The sequence below is a fragment of the Corvus brachyrhynchos genome, unplaced genomic scaffold (assembly GCF_000691975.1).
Source record: "Corvus brachyrhynchos isolate BGI_N302 unplaced genomic scaffold, ASM69197v1 scaffold83, whole genome shotgun sequence".
Taxonomy (NCBI): Eukaryota; Metazoa; Chordata; class Aves; order Passeriformes; family Corvidae; genus Corvus; species Corvus brachyrhynchos.
Window position 1 is genome coordinate 8,937,978 of NW_008238464.1, and position 18,493 is coordinate 8,956,470.

Below are 18,493 nucleotides of genomic sequence, written 5' to 3' on the forward strand. Positions count from 1 at the left end.
CAGGAATGAGAATAGATTCGAGAAGATTGTAATTGCATATTTAAAAAACAGGCTTCGGAATAAACTACATAACCAAAGAACTTGAGATGTTCCCATTTGTTCCAGTTTTGTCTTAGGGGCCAACCTAATTCCATAACATACTCACTGAAGTTCAGTTCATTATAGGACATATTTTAATAGATGCTGCCTCCGTTCCTCTTATTTGCTATCTGACTTAGGAGTCCTGTTTAAACAGGGGATTAGGTCTGAAATGTGGCAAATATACATAACAGAGCTGAAAATATACTGGCAAAGGAATCCCAGAGACCATGATGAAAATGGGGGAAGGACTGCAGCTACGAGAAGTACAGATGCATCTCCAATAATGAATCTGATTTCTCTAAAACCAAAGACATGAGTTATACAGAAGCAAACACAAAGAAATACTTGGAAATATTAGGATAAAAATGTACAGTCTCTAGCAGTACCAGTGTTAAGCCATCTCTATTTGAGACAGAAAAGTGATATAAAAATAAAATCAAATTATCAATGATTTTGATGGAAAGACACATAGAATCATCATCATTATTGAGAGGCTTGGGTTGGAAGGGACCTTAAAAACCATCTTGTTTCAACTCCCCTGATATGGGCAGGGATGCCACCCACTAGATCACAGTGGCAATATTTATATCAAAGAAAGGTCATATAGACTTTCCCTGTCCTTTATTCAATGAGGAAAATTTTAATAACATAGAACAGTCTCCAATTGTTTTTCAACAAACTATTCCATTAAATAATATATTTCCCTATTTTCATTATTATATTCATTAATAATGTTTACAGTGAAAGGCCACAGACTTATTTTTACAAGTATTTAGCAATTTTCTTAGTCTTCATAAATCCTTTTCTTGGTTGAAAACAGATCACGAGACTGGAGTCAGAGTACCAGCATCAAAGTAAACACTGCAATTACTGTGTAAGTCTAATACTAAGCTGCAATGAATGCCAGCTTGGTAAACTGATTTCTACCAGAAGCCAAACATTACACTTCTCTGCAATTATGATTACAAATACAGTTTGTTTGTCAAATGGTATTTATACATTGTGCCTCCTTCTATCATTTCAGTCAGCAGAAGATTTGTAGTAAGTTTTTTATTTCAGAATTCTTTCTTGATTTGTATATCTCTGTGTGCAAACTGCATCTTTTCTAACAATTTTTCTCACCCATTTTCCTACTATTTGAGAAACGATTAAACTTACAATCAGACAAGCATAAGACTTATTATCACAGACAGGTTACAGATCAAAATCAGAGAATCATAGAATCACTAGGCTGGAAAAGATATTTAAGATCATTGAGTCCAAAATCCAGAACCTTGAAACACTCTGGACCTATTCAGCTCTCTCCAGGGTGTCTCATTGTCAGATTCAGGGTTCTGTTTGCTCAGGTCTGGTAAAAATACAGCTTTCCCTGGTTCAACGGGCTAATACAGGTGTGCATTTATATATATACTTTGTGCCATGATTCCAAGAGATGTGTCATAAACTAACTGAATATAGACAAGACCAATACACAGAATAAAAAAGTTCCAAAGATCATCTGGGTGATGGGTAATTCATTGAAAGATATTCACACACCATTCTGTCCCATATTACATTGCATAAAATAGATGCCAGAAGCCAGACTAATAGAACTGCCATTCTTAGGAGCTGTATAAAACTAAGTTCCTGATATCCTCTGGTCATTAGCACTCAACTAGCATATTCAGAAAATTTTAATTTGTTACTTGTAGGCTTTAGACAGAACTCAGTTTCAGTTACTAACTACAGAAAATACTGTGCAAATCCAGGAATCAAAGGAAATTGTAAATGGCACTAATCTCACACAGCCAGGTTTAACCGCAGAGTAGTGGTAATTCTGAGTTAAGATTAATGAAAGAACTAGAGGAAGAAAACTATGCTACACTTAGGGTTCACCTTGCCTGACTTTCCTAGAGAGAGCTGTCTACCAGTGCAATGAAAAATACATGGCAGCACAGGGAGCTGAGTGAAGAGAGCAAGTTTGAACAACGGTGAGCGGTATCACCTCCACTAGACCTAACACTGAGATGAGCTGGGTTCAGCAACTGGGGGTCTGTATGTCAATACCAATTTCTGAAACAACCCATTCCTGAGTGGAAATTCATCTACAGTAATTGTATCAGGATGATTCTAAGAGTGGCTTTTGAAACATAAATTGCAGAACTCTGTTATCATGATAGATTTATGTGATGTAATAGCTAAATGGTATAAGGAGCTGGAACCACTGAATCTCCCGCCACATACGAGATGATTAGCAACCTAGTAAAGTGCAGAGAGATATTTTGTACTTTAAGTAAAAGCCAAATTAACTTTTCTACCATTTATGTGAGTAATCACATCTACTGTTAAGCCAGGGTTTCTACGGCAATTTCACCCCTTGGAGCTACATCCATTTTCTGTCTGACGTGAAATACTGGTGGGCTTATTAAACAGTCAGCACTTAAATTCTTCAACAGAGGATCAAATTTAACCTGAATATATGTATATAAATATGTATATATACATATATATATAATTTTTACAGTTTTCTGGAGCATTCTTTTTTCTAACAAAAGGTTGAAATTGGCCCAGAAACTTTAAGTGTAAGTTACTCATCAACAGAATTCACAAAAAATTGGAGAATCATCTGGTTAAGTTTACTTTTGCACTTGTTTTCCCCATTTAAAGTAATTTATTCTAAACAGTGTTTTATTGTATGTATAGTTTTCTGCTAAAATGAAGACAGATGTCTTCAGTAGACTCTAAAGATCCCAGTGCTCTTAATTACCAGGTTTGTTTCTTTCTTTTGAATTAAACAGATTTCAGTTTTTTCTTGCCTCCTATTCTTCATCTTTCATGCCACAGACTTCTCTTATTTCCTGCACCTGTTTCTATATCACGCTTACACCAAAAAAGACAAAGCCTTCCCTCAATCAGAGAAATATCAAATTATATCAATGTCAGTCAAATGAAGTAAATGCAAGTTTGTGGAATAAAACTAAAGATGCAAAAGTAAACTGACTAAAGCAATAAAAAGGCAAAAGCCAGAGTACTTTTATGTGGTCTGATGCAATTTTTTCTATCCCAAACTGACACCAAGAGAATGTAAATTACCAAATATTATCAGATATCTGAGTTCCTTTAGGACAACACAGAAGTACAAGGAACAGTGTCTTGGCTCTTCTGTACCACTATAAATGTTAAATTCATTCCTGAGAAAACATCATGTGTTCATTTAAACATAGCTTTACAGGCTCAACTTGTTAGAATTATGACGGAGAGAGAAACAGTTGTTGAAAAGAGAGGTAATCAAAATGAATTATTTCTTTGCCTCTCAGAGTCTGCCAATGGAGGACTGAACATCCTGTGCCACTAGTCAATCAATATGTATGAAGAATAATACAATGAAGAGGGGATTGTTAACATCAAATGAAAGAAAATACCCAGAGGAATATGAGTTTCATATTTGCACTCTTGAACAAAGCAGAATTTCTACAGCATTTATTCTGAAAGCCAGACAAATAACAATTACACTTGGGACCTCAGACAAAGACCCTGAGCTGTCTCAGACCTATTTTACTACCTCTACCTTACTAAATAAAAATTCTTCCTGAATTTCAAGTTAATGATTGTTAAACATCACTGGAGGTATAATTTTTTAAAGTATCCTTTGGGAATAAAGCAGTAATATCAAAAGCTGCTAATGTCAAAACTGGAATAAATAAATTAATCATTAAAATCCAAAGCTAAGCTGCTTCTGCTTTCAAGTAGAAAAATGCTTTGGATACCTTGACATGTAATTAGAATGCAAGTGTGTAGGTGTGTATGTAACTAAACCTGAATTCAGGATGAACCACTCAAAACAACTGCACAGATACTCAAAACAAATATTGTGAAATAAAATTAATAACATAGAAGTATACCTTATGCATGAGGTATAGATATCTGCAAATAGAAAAATAACCACTTAATTTGCAAAGTAAAGCAGATGATAGAAATGAACATTTCAGTTTTGTTTTGAAAACCTAAGATGTGATCCTGATTACATATTCTGTAATTGCAATGCCAACCTCCTAGTAATGTATCTTGTAGGACACAACCATCCAAAAATGTCTCACAGAAAGGGGGTTTAAGACAGAGGAAATGCAGTCAATTTTCATAAAGACACTATACATTAACTTTAAAACTGATATTAGTGTCAGCTATTTCCTGAACATTAACATACTCAGTGATGATCTTAAGGAGGAAGGTTTAGTCTACATGGTCCAGTCATCATATTTCCCCTATTAAAAAACACTGAAAAATTTCTTAGCTACTGTACACTAATAGGCTCCTTAGGGTTCCATCTAATTTTCACTAAAATATGGCAGCCTAAGCCTAAAACATGAGACTAAACCTAAAAGCTAGCTGAAGAGAAGTGAAGCACACAAATAAGAAAAATGAGATGAGTTAGAACATAGAGTAAAAAATCAATATTTTTGAATATTCTTTTTTATGAATCAATATTGAATAATAATAAAAAAATCCCCAAACCTACATTCTGTTCTATTTTTTAATCTCAGATATATCTGAAAATATGTATTTTGAAATGTTACATTAGAATTAGATAAAATTAGTTCTACTCAATATAACTTTGAAATATAACGTTGTATCTTAATACAACATATAACATAGTTTCTGGTGTCCATCCTCAATAAAACTGAATTAGTCATGATTTTTACTATCCAGCATAACAAATCACACACATCAGTCATTTACTGGAGTTGTCTCTCAACGCTTCCTTTGAAGTGCAAAGATCAACAGTGACACTTAAAGATCATGGTCCAAGCGATTAATGGAGCCTGAGCTTCAAATAAATAATAAGAGAAGAAAAAGAGCCTAAGGAAAAAACCCACAAAAATATAAACATTCATTTTGGTTCAATTCCTGCTCATATAAAGAAAAAAAAAAGTTGAAGAAACTCATGGGCACTATTTTCTCAGAAAACCTGCATGAATGAGGAAAACAAAGGAAAACTGAAGAAGGTAAGAGTATTGGGATAAATGGGAACTGGAGGCTGAAGTTATAAGAGGGCAGGGAAAAACATATTAAAGACAACAGTGTGAAAGCACATTTTGCTGCAATATGCATATGACCTACACACAGGAAAGATGGTTCAATCTCAAAAAAGAAATCAGTTTAAAAGTTCAGACATCAGTAAATACACTGTAAATAGGAAAAGAATACATGGTAAGCAACAAAAGTAAACAAACAAGAAAAGCGCAAAAGGTAACAGGCAAAATTTAGACAATTCTTTTGACATTGAAAATATTCCAGATTACACAGATATAAAACTCACTCAAACAAGTTTAAATCTGCTCCTGAATCTCAGACAAATAATCTGCTTTACATCTCTCTCCATTACCTTCCTGATAACCAGCCTGGTTTAGTTTAGCTGTCAGACCTTGCTGGAATCTAAGTAAATGGAATTGCCTCATTACATTCAGAATGTACAGATTTTGCCCTTAAAATAGTACTACTCATTGCAAATCAGATTTTCATGATAGCATTGCAAGAAGATAGTCAAGAAACAAATGTTCACAGTTAAAGCTTTTCTCTACACAGCTGAAATATAAGCAAATCGTATCAGGAAGATGTAAACTGATGGAAGTGAATAATTTTTACATTTTTTTGTTACCACGCAGTTTAAAAAAAAACAACAAACACCACAAACTGTTTTATTTTTACTTAGGGTTTCACCTCTTCATATTCATTTATTGCAGTGAAACAAATCCCAGCAAAAATAACTTAGACCTAACTGCCTTGTTTTTGAAATCTCCCTTGTGTTTGAAACTGTATCTTCATACTACCACATTATTTAGAAAGATTGTCAAGTGTGCTTCGAAAGTCTTTATATTCTTTGCTCTCTAGGCATGATAGTATACACAACTTGAGCTACTTGTATCACTGCATTGTTTTTGAAGTGTTAATGTACTTAAAATTCAAGATTTTTGGAGAAAAGGAATGCGCTGCATGTAATCAAGTTAGGGCAGGAAAACCTGTACAAAAAAACCCCAAAATAAACAGAAAAACCCAAACAACTTGTTCAATCAGGACTTGAATGCTTGTTTTAAATTTAAGAGACCTTTGGAAGAAGGTCTCTTTGGAAGAAGGAGGACTTGACCTTCAAGAACATTCAGCTTCAGGGATGGTGATCCTAACATCTCCTGCCGCAGCTTCTCTCTCCTCCTGTGCTGACAAATCCCTTAATGGCAAAGTAGAATACAGCAGAGGAACCTCTGAGTATGATCTTTACACTCCTTCCCAAATGAAATAAAATTAACTCCACTTTCCTGATAGCCTAGAGCTTTATTCTGACAGCAGGATTTTAAAACTAAACTGATCCTCAGCAGTGAAGTTCAGGGAGCCTCAACACTAGGCTTTACTGTGGTGAGACTCAGAATTTTGGTACAACTAACTTAATGCTGAGTTTCATCACACAAAGTCTAATGGCAGTTTAATAAAGTGATGTAACTTGGCACTTCATACAGAAATTATCATTCCAGCAGGATGAGAACATCTGATGCAACTTTACAGATCTAACTGTTTCATTCACATAATTTAAATGCAATTTATTTTGTAATTTAAGTCTAACACTTGCTTGGATTTTCCTCTAGTCATCATATACCGATACCAACCAATATCAGGCAAATTGTGAAGCAAAGGCATTAAAATGATCCTGTGTAATCACCTCTGTGAACTGAGCTAAACCAATCTATCACCACTGTCACTTGTCTTACTGCTCTCTGTTTCACCTTGGTTGCAATATTCATCAATAAGTTTGCACCTAGTGTAACTGTGAGGCTAAACTTAATGAGCTAGAAAAGCCAGTACATGCTTTTATTGTGAGGCTAAACTTCACAGACCCCAAATTACTGATTACAGCCATGGACTGTATCTGCACCCAGGAAAAAAAAAACAATCCAGAGCAAATCAAGAGCAAATTGAGAATATAACTTCAAATTGCTTATGTCTCTGTGTTGCACACAATTATCATCATCAAGATAAAGAAGTCCTAGACTTATTTGAAACACAGTAAATTAACAGAAATTTTGGAATTTTTCAATCAATGACCTGCTGATAAAAATCGGTTTCTGAATGTAATAAACACATGGGATTAGTTGCAAATCAAAAAGCTTCTACTTGCCCTTTCAAGACTCACTCTTCATTTCTGACAGGCTTCCCTTGCTCAATCTTGAAAATTGATCTTACCTTTCAGCAATTACTTCTGTCTTTACCCACCATGATCCACATGCAGATTCAATGGAAGATGTATTCACTCAGATCCTTTCCTATGTAGATTAAATGCTTGCTACTCTAACATCCTAGTTGTGCATAGGCTCAATAGAAAGTGCCCAGCTATTTGTCTTCACGTGATGCCTTAGCAATTATAATGCTTGCAAGAACACACAATTTAGGTTTCTGAGTGCAAGCTCCCTCTCAGGACAGCACCAAACAGCAGAGATTTACAACCAGACAACTTCCCCTAAACAATGGGGAAAAACCCCAGCCCCACAGAAATTCTTAGTGATTCCAAAAGGGAGGGATTTCCCCTCTAAGCAATTTACATTAACTCTCAGTCCAGGATTATATATTACATAAAACATGAACTACATCTCATCTTTTACAGCATCATATTGACAAAATTACTTTAAATCTTTGAGGTACATTTATCTAAAATAAGAATAAAATAAACAATGCTATGTCTCATTTCTTATCTTGCAATGGCTTAAGAAAACAATATTAAAATAGGGATAGTTTATGATCTTAATAGCCATTATTTACTAAGATTGTTAAATCTTCATAAAAGTGCAATATAAAACAATGCAAACAGGAACAGAAAAACTATTAAAAAAACAGCTGGGCTGAAACAACCTGCCAAAGGTTTCAAAAGGCCTGTTATCAAGTTAATTTTACCATTAGAGTCAAGATCACACTTGCCTAAAGAAAACATGAAAAATTCACTTATGGGTGTTACCAGAATGATACGATCTCATCGAAATTTGACTGAGCCAGAAAAAATGAACTTATAAAAGAGGTCAGATTCTGCCTTCCTTATTCATGAGTGAGTTTGATGCAGTAGAAATTCATCCCTGATTTCACTTTATCAGCTGAGAAAGATCTATCTCACTGAAGTACTGCACTCAGGAGTTTAAGGTAAGAAAAATTTGGCCCAAATACTCTCAATAATGCAAGATACAATCTACATAGGCAAAGTAAAGCTTTATTGATAAAAGCAGGTTTATGCAAATTTTCAGCTACAAATTACCTCTGAAGATTTGGTACTGCAATGTTCAGACATCTATTTAGAAATACTATTTTGTTCTTTTTGGATGATGATCAGATATCTTATTAGATAAAGCTTTGTTCATGTGAATCTAATTATTCAGGTTTATGGTGAGTTCTTTCCTGTCTGAGCTTCTTGAAAAGCAACTTCAAACTGTTTCATTTTCTGAACAAACTGAGTTTCCAAATAACTTATGCTAGAAGAGGAATAAAGTAATCATCAGGAACTTAAAATATTTTGGTCTTCCAAGTCCTCAAAGGATTTAAAATACAGAATTTAATTCTTCTTCTCCCTGCTTTGAAGTGAATAATTTTTAGCAGAAGAACTTAGCCTGAGGTTTCTTCAGAGATAGTGCGGTATGCTACTCTGTATAAGAAATGGTAACAGCTTAAAACCTTACCAAACAAAGGTAGTCTGAAGACTTCTGTCTAAGAAAAACATCATAAGAAAGGAATCTTTTCTCTGCAAAAATTGATGTGGTGTCTTTCTATTTACAGGTCCTAAATCTAGAACTGCTGTTTTATTCAAGTGACTAGACAAGGTGGAAGATGAAAAAGTTGAGAAAAAATAATCCATGGGAAAAAGGCTTAGATGTGAAAACCTGAAACATTCTTCTTACATAATTTTAATTACTCTTGGTCATTTTACAGTTACTCACTATATTCATTTTAAAGGTAGTCAGTTTAAGAGAAGATCATTAATACTAAATAGGCTTCTCTCATTTCAGTGACACTTCTTAGGAAAGACAAGAATAAAAGGCAAATTATCTATTTTAGGAGTATTTTTAATTCTAAAATAATCTGAATTAATAAATTCTGAGATACTCCCAAAATTTCCTGAAAAAATCTCAAAAGCTCCTCCTATAGTAAACATTTGGAGTATATTAAGCCTTAGACTTAATACACTCCATTTGGGTGTCTATATCCACCTCTTTACATTTAAACTCTTACCGTTAAAGGTGATGTAATCAGCACAGTTTATGAAGCCACAAATGTGGTTCAGTTCACCCAAAGAACACATCTCTGTGTAAGTCTATATGCAGCTGAGTAGGGACTCAATCTCCTTTGATTGCAAATGGGAGCCAAGACAATCAGCTCATGTGGTGTCACACAGAAAGACATAATTTTAGGTGCCACTGTTGAATCCCGTCCTTGGGTTCAAAGCAGTCAAAACTTTTGTTTCTGCTTTTCTTACTAATTTTTTGCAAAGTAAATATCAAAATGAAAATGGAGATACCAGTTACATTTAGTGATATTTCATCAAAATACATAAGAAAATTACAAATAAATAAAACAGTTTTTACTTTAAGAAATAAACTTTTCAACTAATGAATTTCTATTATTTTTCTCCTGTAAGGCAACAATACTAATGAATATAAATGATCTTGTTAAGAGAGTACACATGTACTTCAGAACTAAATCCTCATGAGCAGGTGTTCCATAATAAAAAATGTCAGAGCTCATTGAAAAGTTAGGAGAAAAATTTTAACTCTTGGAAGAAGGACCTCAACAGCAGAGAGGCATTATAATAAGAAAACTATTAATACTAAATATAAAGTAGCTTTCCTACCTGTGTGCAGACAAATTACTGAGGTGCAGAGTGTATTTTTCTTCAGCAGACAACCCATCCATCATGAAGTAAAAAACATGAAAATTACTCTGGTTGAGAGGCTGGATAATGACACGAGACTTCTCCAACATGTATGTATAAATCCTAGCTGATTAAGAAACAAACACATAAATTCATCATTATACTGATTGTTCTGAACTTAAATATCTTAAACCATTCAACATTGCAACAGTTAAGAATAAACAATATTTCTTATAAAATTATCTGAGGGGAGCATATAAAATATAGTATTACCATTCATACTCATGGTTTTCTATATTAATCATATATAAAACCTAACTTCATTAAAATTGGTCGAACAAACATATTACCTTACTTACTGTTTTACATTACCATTAAAACTACTAGTTTTAAAGATACTGATGTTGATTTGTACCAGTTGCTGTATTTGGCAAGAATTTCTGAGACAAGCTGTTAGTCATCTCACTAAAGTGTAGCCATCTGAGCACTGGCATCTATTCTAGCCTCCTTAACAGAAAGATGGAAGACAGATTCAAGACCTCTTGAAAGAAACACACTTGGAAGCATTTCTTCTTTCTCTGCTGGTAATCAAGAACATGGAAATTAACAGTTTAGATTAACCACCTAGCTTCCAGATGGCTACAAAGAGACAAATCCTCTGCAGAACTGGTTATCAACAAGCTCACTAACCTGAGCCTGGGGAAACATGGGCATCTCAGAAGGGCTATGACGACCTGGATAAATGAGAAGCCATGTGAATCAGCAGTCTGGGAAGGAGGTGAAGGAGGTTGAATATGAGTGAGATTTGCCTACAGAAATGCAGCTTACAGGATCATACATAACCTCCGGCCCACTAAGATTCTGAAAGATGCAAAGCACAGAAGCAAAGGAAATACTGAGCCCTCAGATCCATGCACCTCTTCACAAGATAACAGGCATTTTGGAGATATCCATGAAGAGACAGGGGGATATTCACCATTTTGGGCAGGCTACTCTTCAGCTCTCCCCTGAGAGTAGAACACCCCATGTTTCCAGATGCAAGAGACTAAGAGAACAAGGGAATGTCCAACTGTAGCTAGAGGTCAGGGCCTTTCTGGTCAGTAGGAACCTGATCCCAGTTCCCACTTACCCAACTGCTGGCATACTTTACCTTACCATTACTTAAATAGTAGCTGTGGTGCAAAGACCAGAAGCATGTCTCTTCACACACAACTGAGCACCTCCACCACATGGACACAGTCCATTTTGCTGCAGGTTTAGGCTTTTTAATGGCAGAGCTTTCACAGAGCCTTTGCAAGGATCCTCACCCTGGAAAGGACTGTTGAGTTTAGAGCATAAGGTGTACTTCTCAGCAATGGAGGAGCTATATTTTTGAAACCCTGTAAGCAGATGAGAATATTAAACTATAGCTTCCCATAGCCTGGCTTTCAACCAACTCATCCAGGACTCCTTTCTTTATGAACTGGAAGTAGCTCTTGAACATATAGTGACTGTAAACATTGGTGCGTGCATCCTGCAGCACAGCAAGTATATTTTCTAAATGCATATCACTCACGTCTTTTTAGAATTTTTCTCTTTTTTTAGTTTTTTAAGATGTCTGGGATTAAGGCGTTATTTTCAGAACCAGTTTTGGGCTCACAGGTGTTGCCCAATGCAAAGTGAAATTTGGTGAGTGAGAGTGTGTATCAGAGGCACGGTAGTTGCATTAGCCTAATGACTGGGCCAGCAGGCAGCATGTCATGTTCCTGTCACCATGCAGTTTCTAATGTCCACAATAGCTCATTCACTGCTAGGTTGGTTATTGCTATATCATCTGTATCTGTCTGGTCATTTTAATTTAAATTCCACCTATCTTCCCATCTTTTGAAGTTCTTTAAATTCCTGTCTATACTGTTGAAATAAACACAGCAAACCTGAGGTTACTTGAAACAGTATGTATGAGGGAACAAAACCTTTGAGAATACTGCTGAAAGACAGTGTAGACTGGAGGGAAATGAAATGGGTGAAACGTGAACATATTGTATTGAGAAAGGTCTCAGCAGCTAAATTATGTTCTTGAACTAAATATAACTATGCAGGATCTCTCAAAGAACTACTCTGCACAGGCCAAACCATCCTGGACACATCTCAGTTAAGGAGTACAGAAGGTCAGCGGTACATTAGCCAGGGACATCCTCTATGCTTTCTTTACTTAACACCACAGACGTGGCCTGACATATGTGCTGGCAACAAAAATCATGCCTGGGAATCTGGAAAAGAGACAGTAGGACTGTCAGAGAGAGTTGTATGTCTGACTTGCTGAACCAAGGAGACATGATCTGGCCCGTTTAATCATCCTACAAAAGGTAGTAGTGAACTCCATTATGGAATCTGTATTATGAGAAATTGTGTATCATCCATCTAATCCTCTGCTGCTACTCTACAGAAAAAACTAAAAAACCAAAACCTGTACTGGAAGTGAAAAGGCACACTTGGGAAATCATGTATGTTTCTGGCTCCAGTACCTTTGCAACACATTATAAATTGAAGCAATGCAATCAGGCAGACTGGCCCAGACACACACTTTCATCAGAATCAATCATTACCCGGCTGTCATTCCTACAGGGTAAAACAGAATAGATGAACCTGAAGGATGATGTCCATCTTTTATTGTGCTTGTAACTTATTTCTCAATAAAACTAATCTGACCATCAATTAATTTGAAAAGAGTCCACTTCAAATCTTTAATCACATTTTGTGCGCAATATTCTTCAATAAGGCTGTCATAACCACCACTTCAGGTGTTTTTAACATTCATTGATTAATAAAAGCAGGAAAAATGTTACCAAAGGTCATCTATCATTTAACTTTAATGCTGGGCAACGTCACTTATTCAGATGACACAAATTAATTCAGCCCTTTCCAGGTACTTCAAGTCACCTGCACTTTAATAAGGCTAAATACATTTCATCACAACTAGCATCTCCTGCAGTTGGAAGAACTGTTAAGAAAAGCCAAGCTTCCAATCAACAAGAATCATACACAGCACATCTTAATGGTGCTAAAGGAGTCATAAAGAAAATTATCATGGTAGTACGCTTTTCTACAAAGTGAAGTAGGTTTGTTAATCTATGTGTGAAATAAAAGGGAGAAAATAATAGAGTTCCTAAGTGAAGTCTGTCATTTTTGCGCAGTGGAAATTGTGCTTCCAGGCACAAACAGATTTGTACTTCCTTTAACTGCTCACTTGATCTACTCAACAGCTCCACAGTCAGCAAGCAGATTCTGTATTAAAAGTGGGGCCAGTGAAATCTGTCTTTCAGCTGTGCATTCTTAGAAACTACATTGCTCCTTCTCAAAAATCATGCTGTCCTAAACACAGCTATTGTTAAAGACAATAACATTTGTCAGTCCATTTCAATGCAACTTAAAAAAAAAAAAAAAAATCAGTCTTTGCTTTTCAAAAAGTGAAGACTGAGAAAACCAATGCCTGAAAAGCAAGTCAGAAAATTTTGAGACTTTATTTTCTCTTCCTAAGCTTCTTTTTAAGTAATCTGAGGAAATTTATAGAGGCATTAATTTTCATCTTAGAAATGATATCAACTTACCTGAAGGACCATTCTGGGAAGAAAAAAAAAAAAAAAATCAGCCTTTTGCTACTATGCTGTAGGAATTCATCATTCTCTAGGAATGATATTAATTTTTTTTGCCAGAAGATCAATCTTTGAATTCTGAATTTATTTTAGAAACTTAGTGAAATGGCTGGTCTGTAGTTTATTCTAAGTGTTTGTTCTAATATAAAACCTTTTACTACATAAAACCTCTTCAGATATCTGTACTGGCTTTGAGTAGAACCACACTAAAAAGCTCCATCCTTGTTTTCAAGACATCGTGGCAAAGATACAGTTTATGCTAAAGAATGAATCAAACCTAATATTGAAAATTATGGGGAACATTTCTGTTATTTAGGTATATTTTACTTTCTGCTAGAAGAATAATCCTTATGTGACAAAAGTCAGAGCATTTCCAGGGTCTAAAAGAACTTCAGCATGAACAAGAAGCTGTCACAAACTTCATCGGTGTCCACTGAAAATGCAAGGAGTGCCGTCTTGAGCTTGCCCTCCATAATAAAAGTGTACCCATGTACTTTGCACGTCCGTCCCTCAGCAAATTGTTCTGGATCTCCACCAGTAAGATCTGTCTTTGGAGGAGTTTAAACCACCTACACCCTTTGATGGAGGCAGTCTAGTGTCACTTGGATTTTTGTTTACAAATCAGACAGATTTAGCCCTGTTAATATCAGTGAGTTATAAAATCACGGCTCAGCAAAATCAGGTGCTCTGCATATTTAAATTTTTAATTAATGTTTAAACAGTGCAGGACAGTAAATACTGCTGCAAATGATCTCGCAAAAAAATACAGAGAATCCCTGGGTGGAATTTAAACTTGCCAAACACAACATGCCTGATTCTTTTCTCATTTATGGGGGTCTAAATCTGGGACAATTTCACTCAGAAGTGATGTTTAGCAGTGGCCGAGAAAAGGCAACTTCTACTACACAAATCAAAGAGCAGGAAGAATTGCAAATTTCAGAAATATAGAACACACTTCTACTGCTGAAGTAAGGCTTGTCTCTCTTGACAGTAAATTATGTAACTTTTGGCTACCTTAGGTTTGGTAAGAATAATTGATACAATTCCTAAATAATTGGGGAATAGCAGGGTAAACAAGTAATTTTTTTCTATTTGTTAATGGACCTGACTACCCCTACATTTTCTCATTTAATGCCTGTGGCTTGAGAATGATAAAAACACAGAATTAGTGTACCAGAAAACTGACACAAGAACCTACTTAATTGATTCTGTCACAGGCAATGGCTATGAATTAAACTGGACGTTCTGGGTAAAGCTGTTCATAAACCCACGCCCTGCAAACACAATATACTCAAATTAAAGATGTGCAATACAAAGGATTTATAAAATGTTGTCTTTGGGGATTGATCTTTATTTTTACAAACTCAACTGAGATGCTCTTCAGTCCATGCTAATGTATATATAATTTTGCTTTCCTCCCACAAGAGCTTATAAATGAAAAACAAAATCACCAGTTTTTAGTTTTGAATTTCCTTTACAATTATCCTGCATTCATTATAAAACAAACCAGAAAAAAGTGATAGTAATTTCCCATGCAGTGACATTTTCCCTGAAGAAACTATCATATTTTCTAGAGTATAGTGAACTGTAAGAAAATGTAATTCCCACTATGAAATATTCCCAAAGAATTTTTTTAGGAAATCCTTCAGAAAGCATAAACACATTTAAAATTATATAAAAAAGGGAGTAGATTTGGAAATTTTTATCTAATGGAACCTAATTTATTTGGAACAAAAGTGTGTCTTGCCATACAGCTTCTCCATCAAGGAAGAGCAGTGCAAGTCGAAAACTCTCTATGTGCAGTTATTTCTGCAGACATACCTTGCTTTGACACTGAGTAACTTTATGATGACCTGTGTGGACCAGAAATTAAAGCTCTCTCTGACTGCTTTTGAAGAGCAGAGTTTTCAGAATCAAACTGAAAGATTGCTCCATTTTCTTGTATTTCTTTTTATGTCGCACTAATGATTGCTTACAAGGGATTAGAGACTCACATTTACTCTGAAAACAAATTTCACACTATCTTGCCTCTAACAAGAATAAACATCAATATGATTCCTAGTTGTTTCAAAAGAAGTTCTAAGCTGTAATAAATTACCTCCGATTTCAGTATTACAGAATAAACTTGTTCATTTGTTCTTCACTAAACAGATTATATTATCACGCAGTAATTTAAGGGATACTTAAAATACCCAACACAATATTAGGTAAAAGTGCACAACTCAATCCCTTTTTAACTCTTCATTCACAGCGTTGCACTACACAGCTCTCTCCGTTTGTTGATCTGTGAAATAAAGTGAAACATGATTTCCTGGAAAATAGGAGGAGTCTGTGGTGTCAATTTGTTTCTTGTCCTTCCCTGCCACCTTGTGGTTGCTCAGAACAAGGCACTGCTCACGCCTGAGAAGTGATCAGTTCACACGCCATGAAACCTGTTCCTCTGACACTGCCTAATCCCCCGTGCCTCTTTCACAAACTTGGACAGCCCTTACTGTCCAATTCTGTGTACGGCACACTGGGATCTCTGATCTAACATTCTGTGCATGATATTAAAATAAACAAATTAAATGATACTTACCTGCAATTAATGTTTTTTTTCTCTCACAAAACTGTAGTTCAAAATACTTTATAAAACAGCTGGAAAAATCATTCAAGGGTGTTTTAGCATGTCCAAAGGCCTCCAAGATACAGTTTACCTGCAAAAATTAGTAAAGAAGCAATAAGAGAGGAAATAAATAGGAAGATATTTCAAGAAACATCAGTGAGGTTTGCTCGGGATTAATAAATGGGGAAAAAAAAGACGACCATTTTTCATCTTGGTACTTAAAAAAACCCTTGGCAGGTTTTTTTTCCAAAATAGAAATTAAAGTAAGACAGCTCAAAAAAAAAATATTCAAAAAAAAGCAATGTCAGAATAGTGGAAGTTGTAAGTGAAAGGGGAAGACCGTCATTCACATGTGAGCTGCGTCCTTACCAGTAGTTTGGATATGAGTGACTGGAGTCATATTGCTGGAGCTGGCACACTTAGTAAAAATATTAGAATCTTTGAAGACATCTTATGATGTTAGTCAATACTAATAGCCCAACAAAGGAATTTACAAGTTTTATATAATGTCAGAAATGGCACAAATTATTGATTTCAAATAGAATTACTTCAGGATTATACTAGCGAAAAACCTAGGAAAAAATAGATTCAGACATTTTTATGGCATGTCTCACAAATGCATATCCATGTTATGCTTTCATGGTCACAGCCATTGTATTTAGCTTTTTTGTGTATAGTTAGCTGCTCACACCCCTTGTACTCTGACAGGTTCCCTTCAGAACTTTCTTCTGTGCATCCTTAGAAGTTGATTTCAATGTGGTCCATGTACACTGTTGTTCTGACATCACCATTTTCATGAGCTCTAAAAATCAAACCCTTCACAATTATTAATTAAACCAGCCATCTGTGCAGTAGGTGGCAGCAGAAAACTTGTCAGCCCTAGTTTAGGTTCCAATTCCACCCCAGTAGTGTTGTTTAGGATGTACTTGCTCTTTAGACTAATTCAGCACCGGTGCAGCTTTATTAATTTAATGGTGCTATGCATAACTGCGGCAGGAATGAGTCCAGACTATTCTGTTCATTAAGGCACCTTAAAAGGCAAATAAATTAGAATCTCTTCTCTATTCACTATGGGTGAGATCTGATACATTTACCTTTACTATCTAAAGTCAGATATCCCATCTAAGCTAGTTGTAAAGGATCTTTCTATAACCAAAATTTGTGATAATTCTCTTCCACCTCCATTGATTAAGATCCATTGATAGCTGTCTCTGACCTGAGATCTGGGATGAGAAGTTTCATCAGGAAAGGTAATTTTTTAAAAGAATTTGAATTCGCAATCCAGGATTTAGCATAATTTAAAATGTCAGTATGAACCTTTATAGAGAATTAAATATGGATATATGGAAATATATATTTTGGAAATTAAATATGACTGAACAAATATTCAGAACTCTTACCTGTTTCATAAATATATTTAGTAGACAAATATTGAGCCATATAACTTTGTTCAATCCTTGCAGTTTTCCTGCAAGTTTACAGTTGCTGTCTTGCATACTATTACTTCAGATGTCTCAACACTTATACCATCTACAAAAGCATCACCACACCATACAGGCAGATTTATTCATTTACTGAAAGCAATTAATGTTTAAGAAACAGTTCCTTATCACAGAAATGTCTCCTATTCACTGCACCACTGATTTTCAAAGTCACCAAAAAAGAGAAACAAAACTGCCTCCACTTTTGAGATTTCTCTTATCACATCAATGTGAGCTTAATCCCATTCCCATTCAGGGAGAAAAACTTCCTTTGACTTCAAAGGTGAAAACAAAGCATTTATGAATTTCTACAGAGCAGACACCTTTTTCTGTACAGTTCAAATATCTCTGCCTATCCAAGAAGCCAAGGTTTTGCTTCATTCCACTCAGTGATCAGAATGATACTTACATGTTTTATCTTCGTATCAAAAGTATTTCTGCTGCAGCTGGCTCTGCAAGTGAGGTGTTTCACTATCTGTTTGCAGGCTTCAGTCTTCCCAGAACCACTTTCTCCACTGCAACATGACAGGCAAGGAAGAGAGGGAGGAATCATTGTTAGTTTCACAATTGAAATGTTATTTATATTCTCTGCTAGCTTTGTTTGAATGGATTTAAGGTACCTCCATCAAACTTTCATTTCAAATAACAGAAGGTTTATGGATGACAAATTAAGAACAGAACACAGGAGATAGACTGACTGTCTATGTTCATGAGGGCTGTCAGAGCTGTCAAGAGACATTGTCTTGTACCACTAGTCAAGCCAATCAAATCCAATGCTTTCAAGCTTTTTTGAAGGTATTTATAGCACAGATTTTATGTT

General features: G+C 35.4%; 1 protein-coding gene across 4 annotated transcripts in view; it reads right to left on the bottom strand.

Moving 5' to 3' along the window:
- MYO16 (myosin XVI) overlaps window positions 1–18,493 on the bottom strand; it is a 371,250-nt gene that overhangs the window by 136,127 nt on the left and 216,630 nt on the right. For all 4 annotated transcript variants that reach the window (XM_017737061.1, XM_008635875.2, XM_017737062.1 and 1 more), the window contains exons 14-16: window positions 18,083–18,188; window positions 16,166–16,283; window positions 9,935–10,082 (exon numbers count right to left, since the gene is read on the bottom strand). In XM_017737061.1, the coding sequence (XP_017592550.1) occupies window positions 9,935–10,082; window positions 16,166–16,283; window positions 18,083–18,188 (372 nt within the window). The remainder of the gene's footprint in view (window positions 1–9,934; window positions 10,083–16,165; window positions 16,284–18,082; window positions 18,189–18,493) is intronic.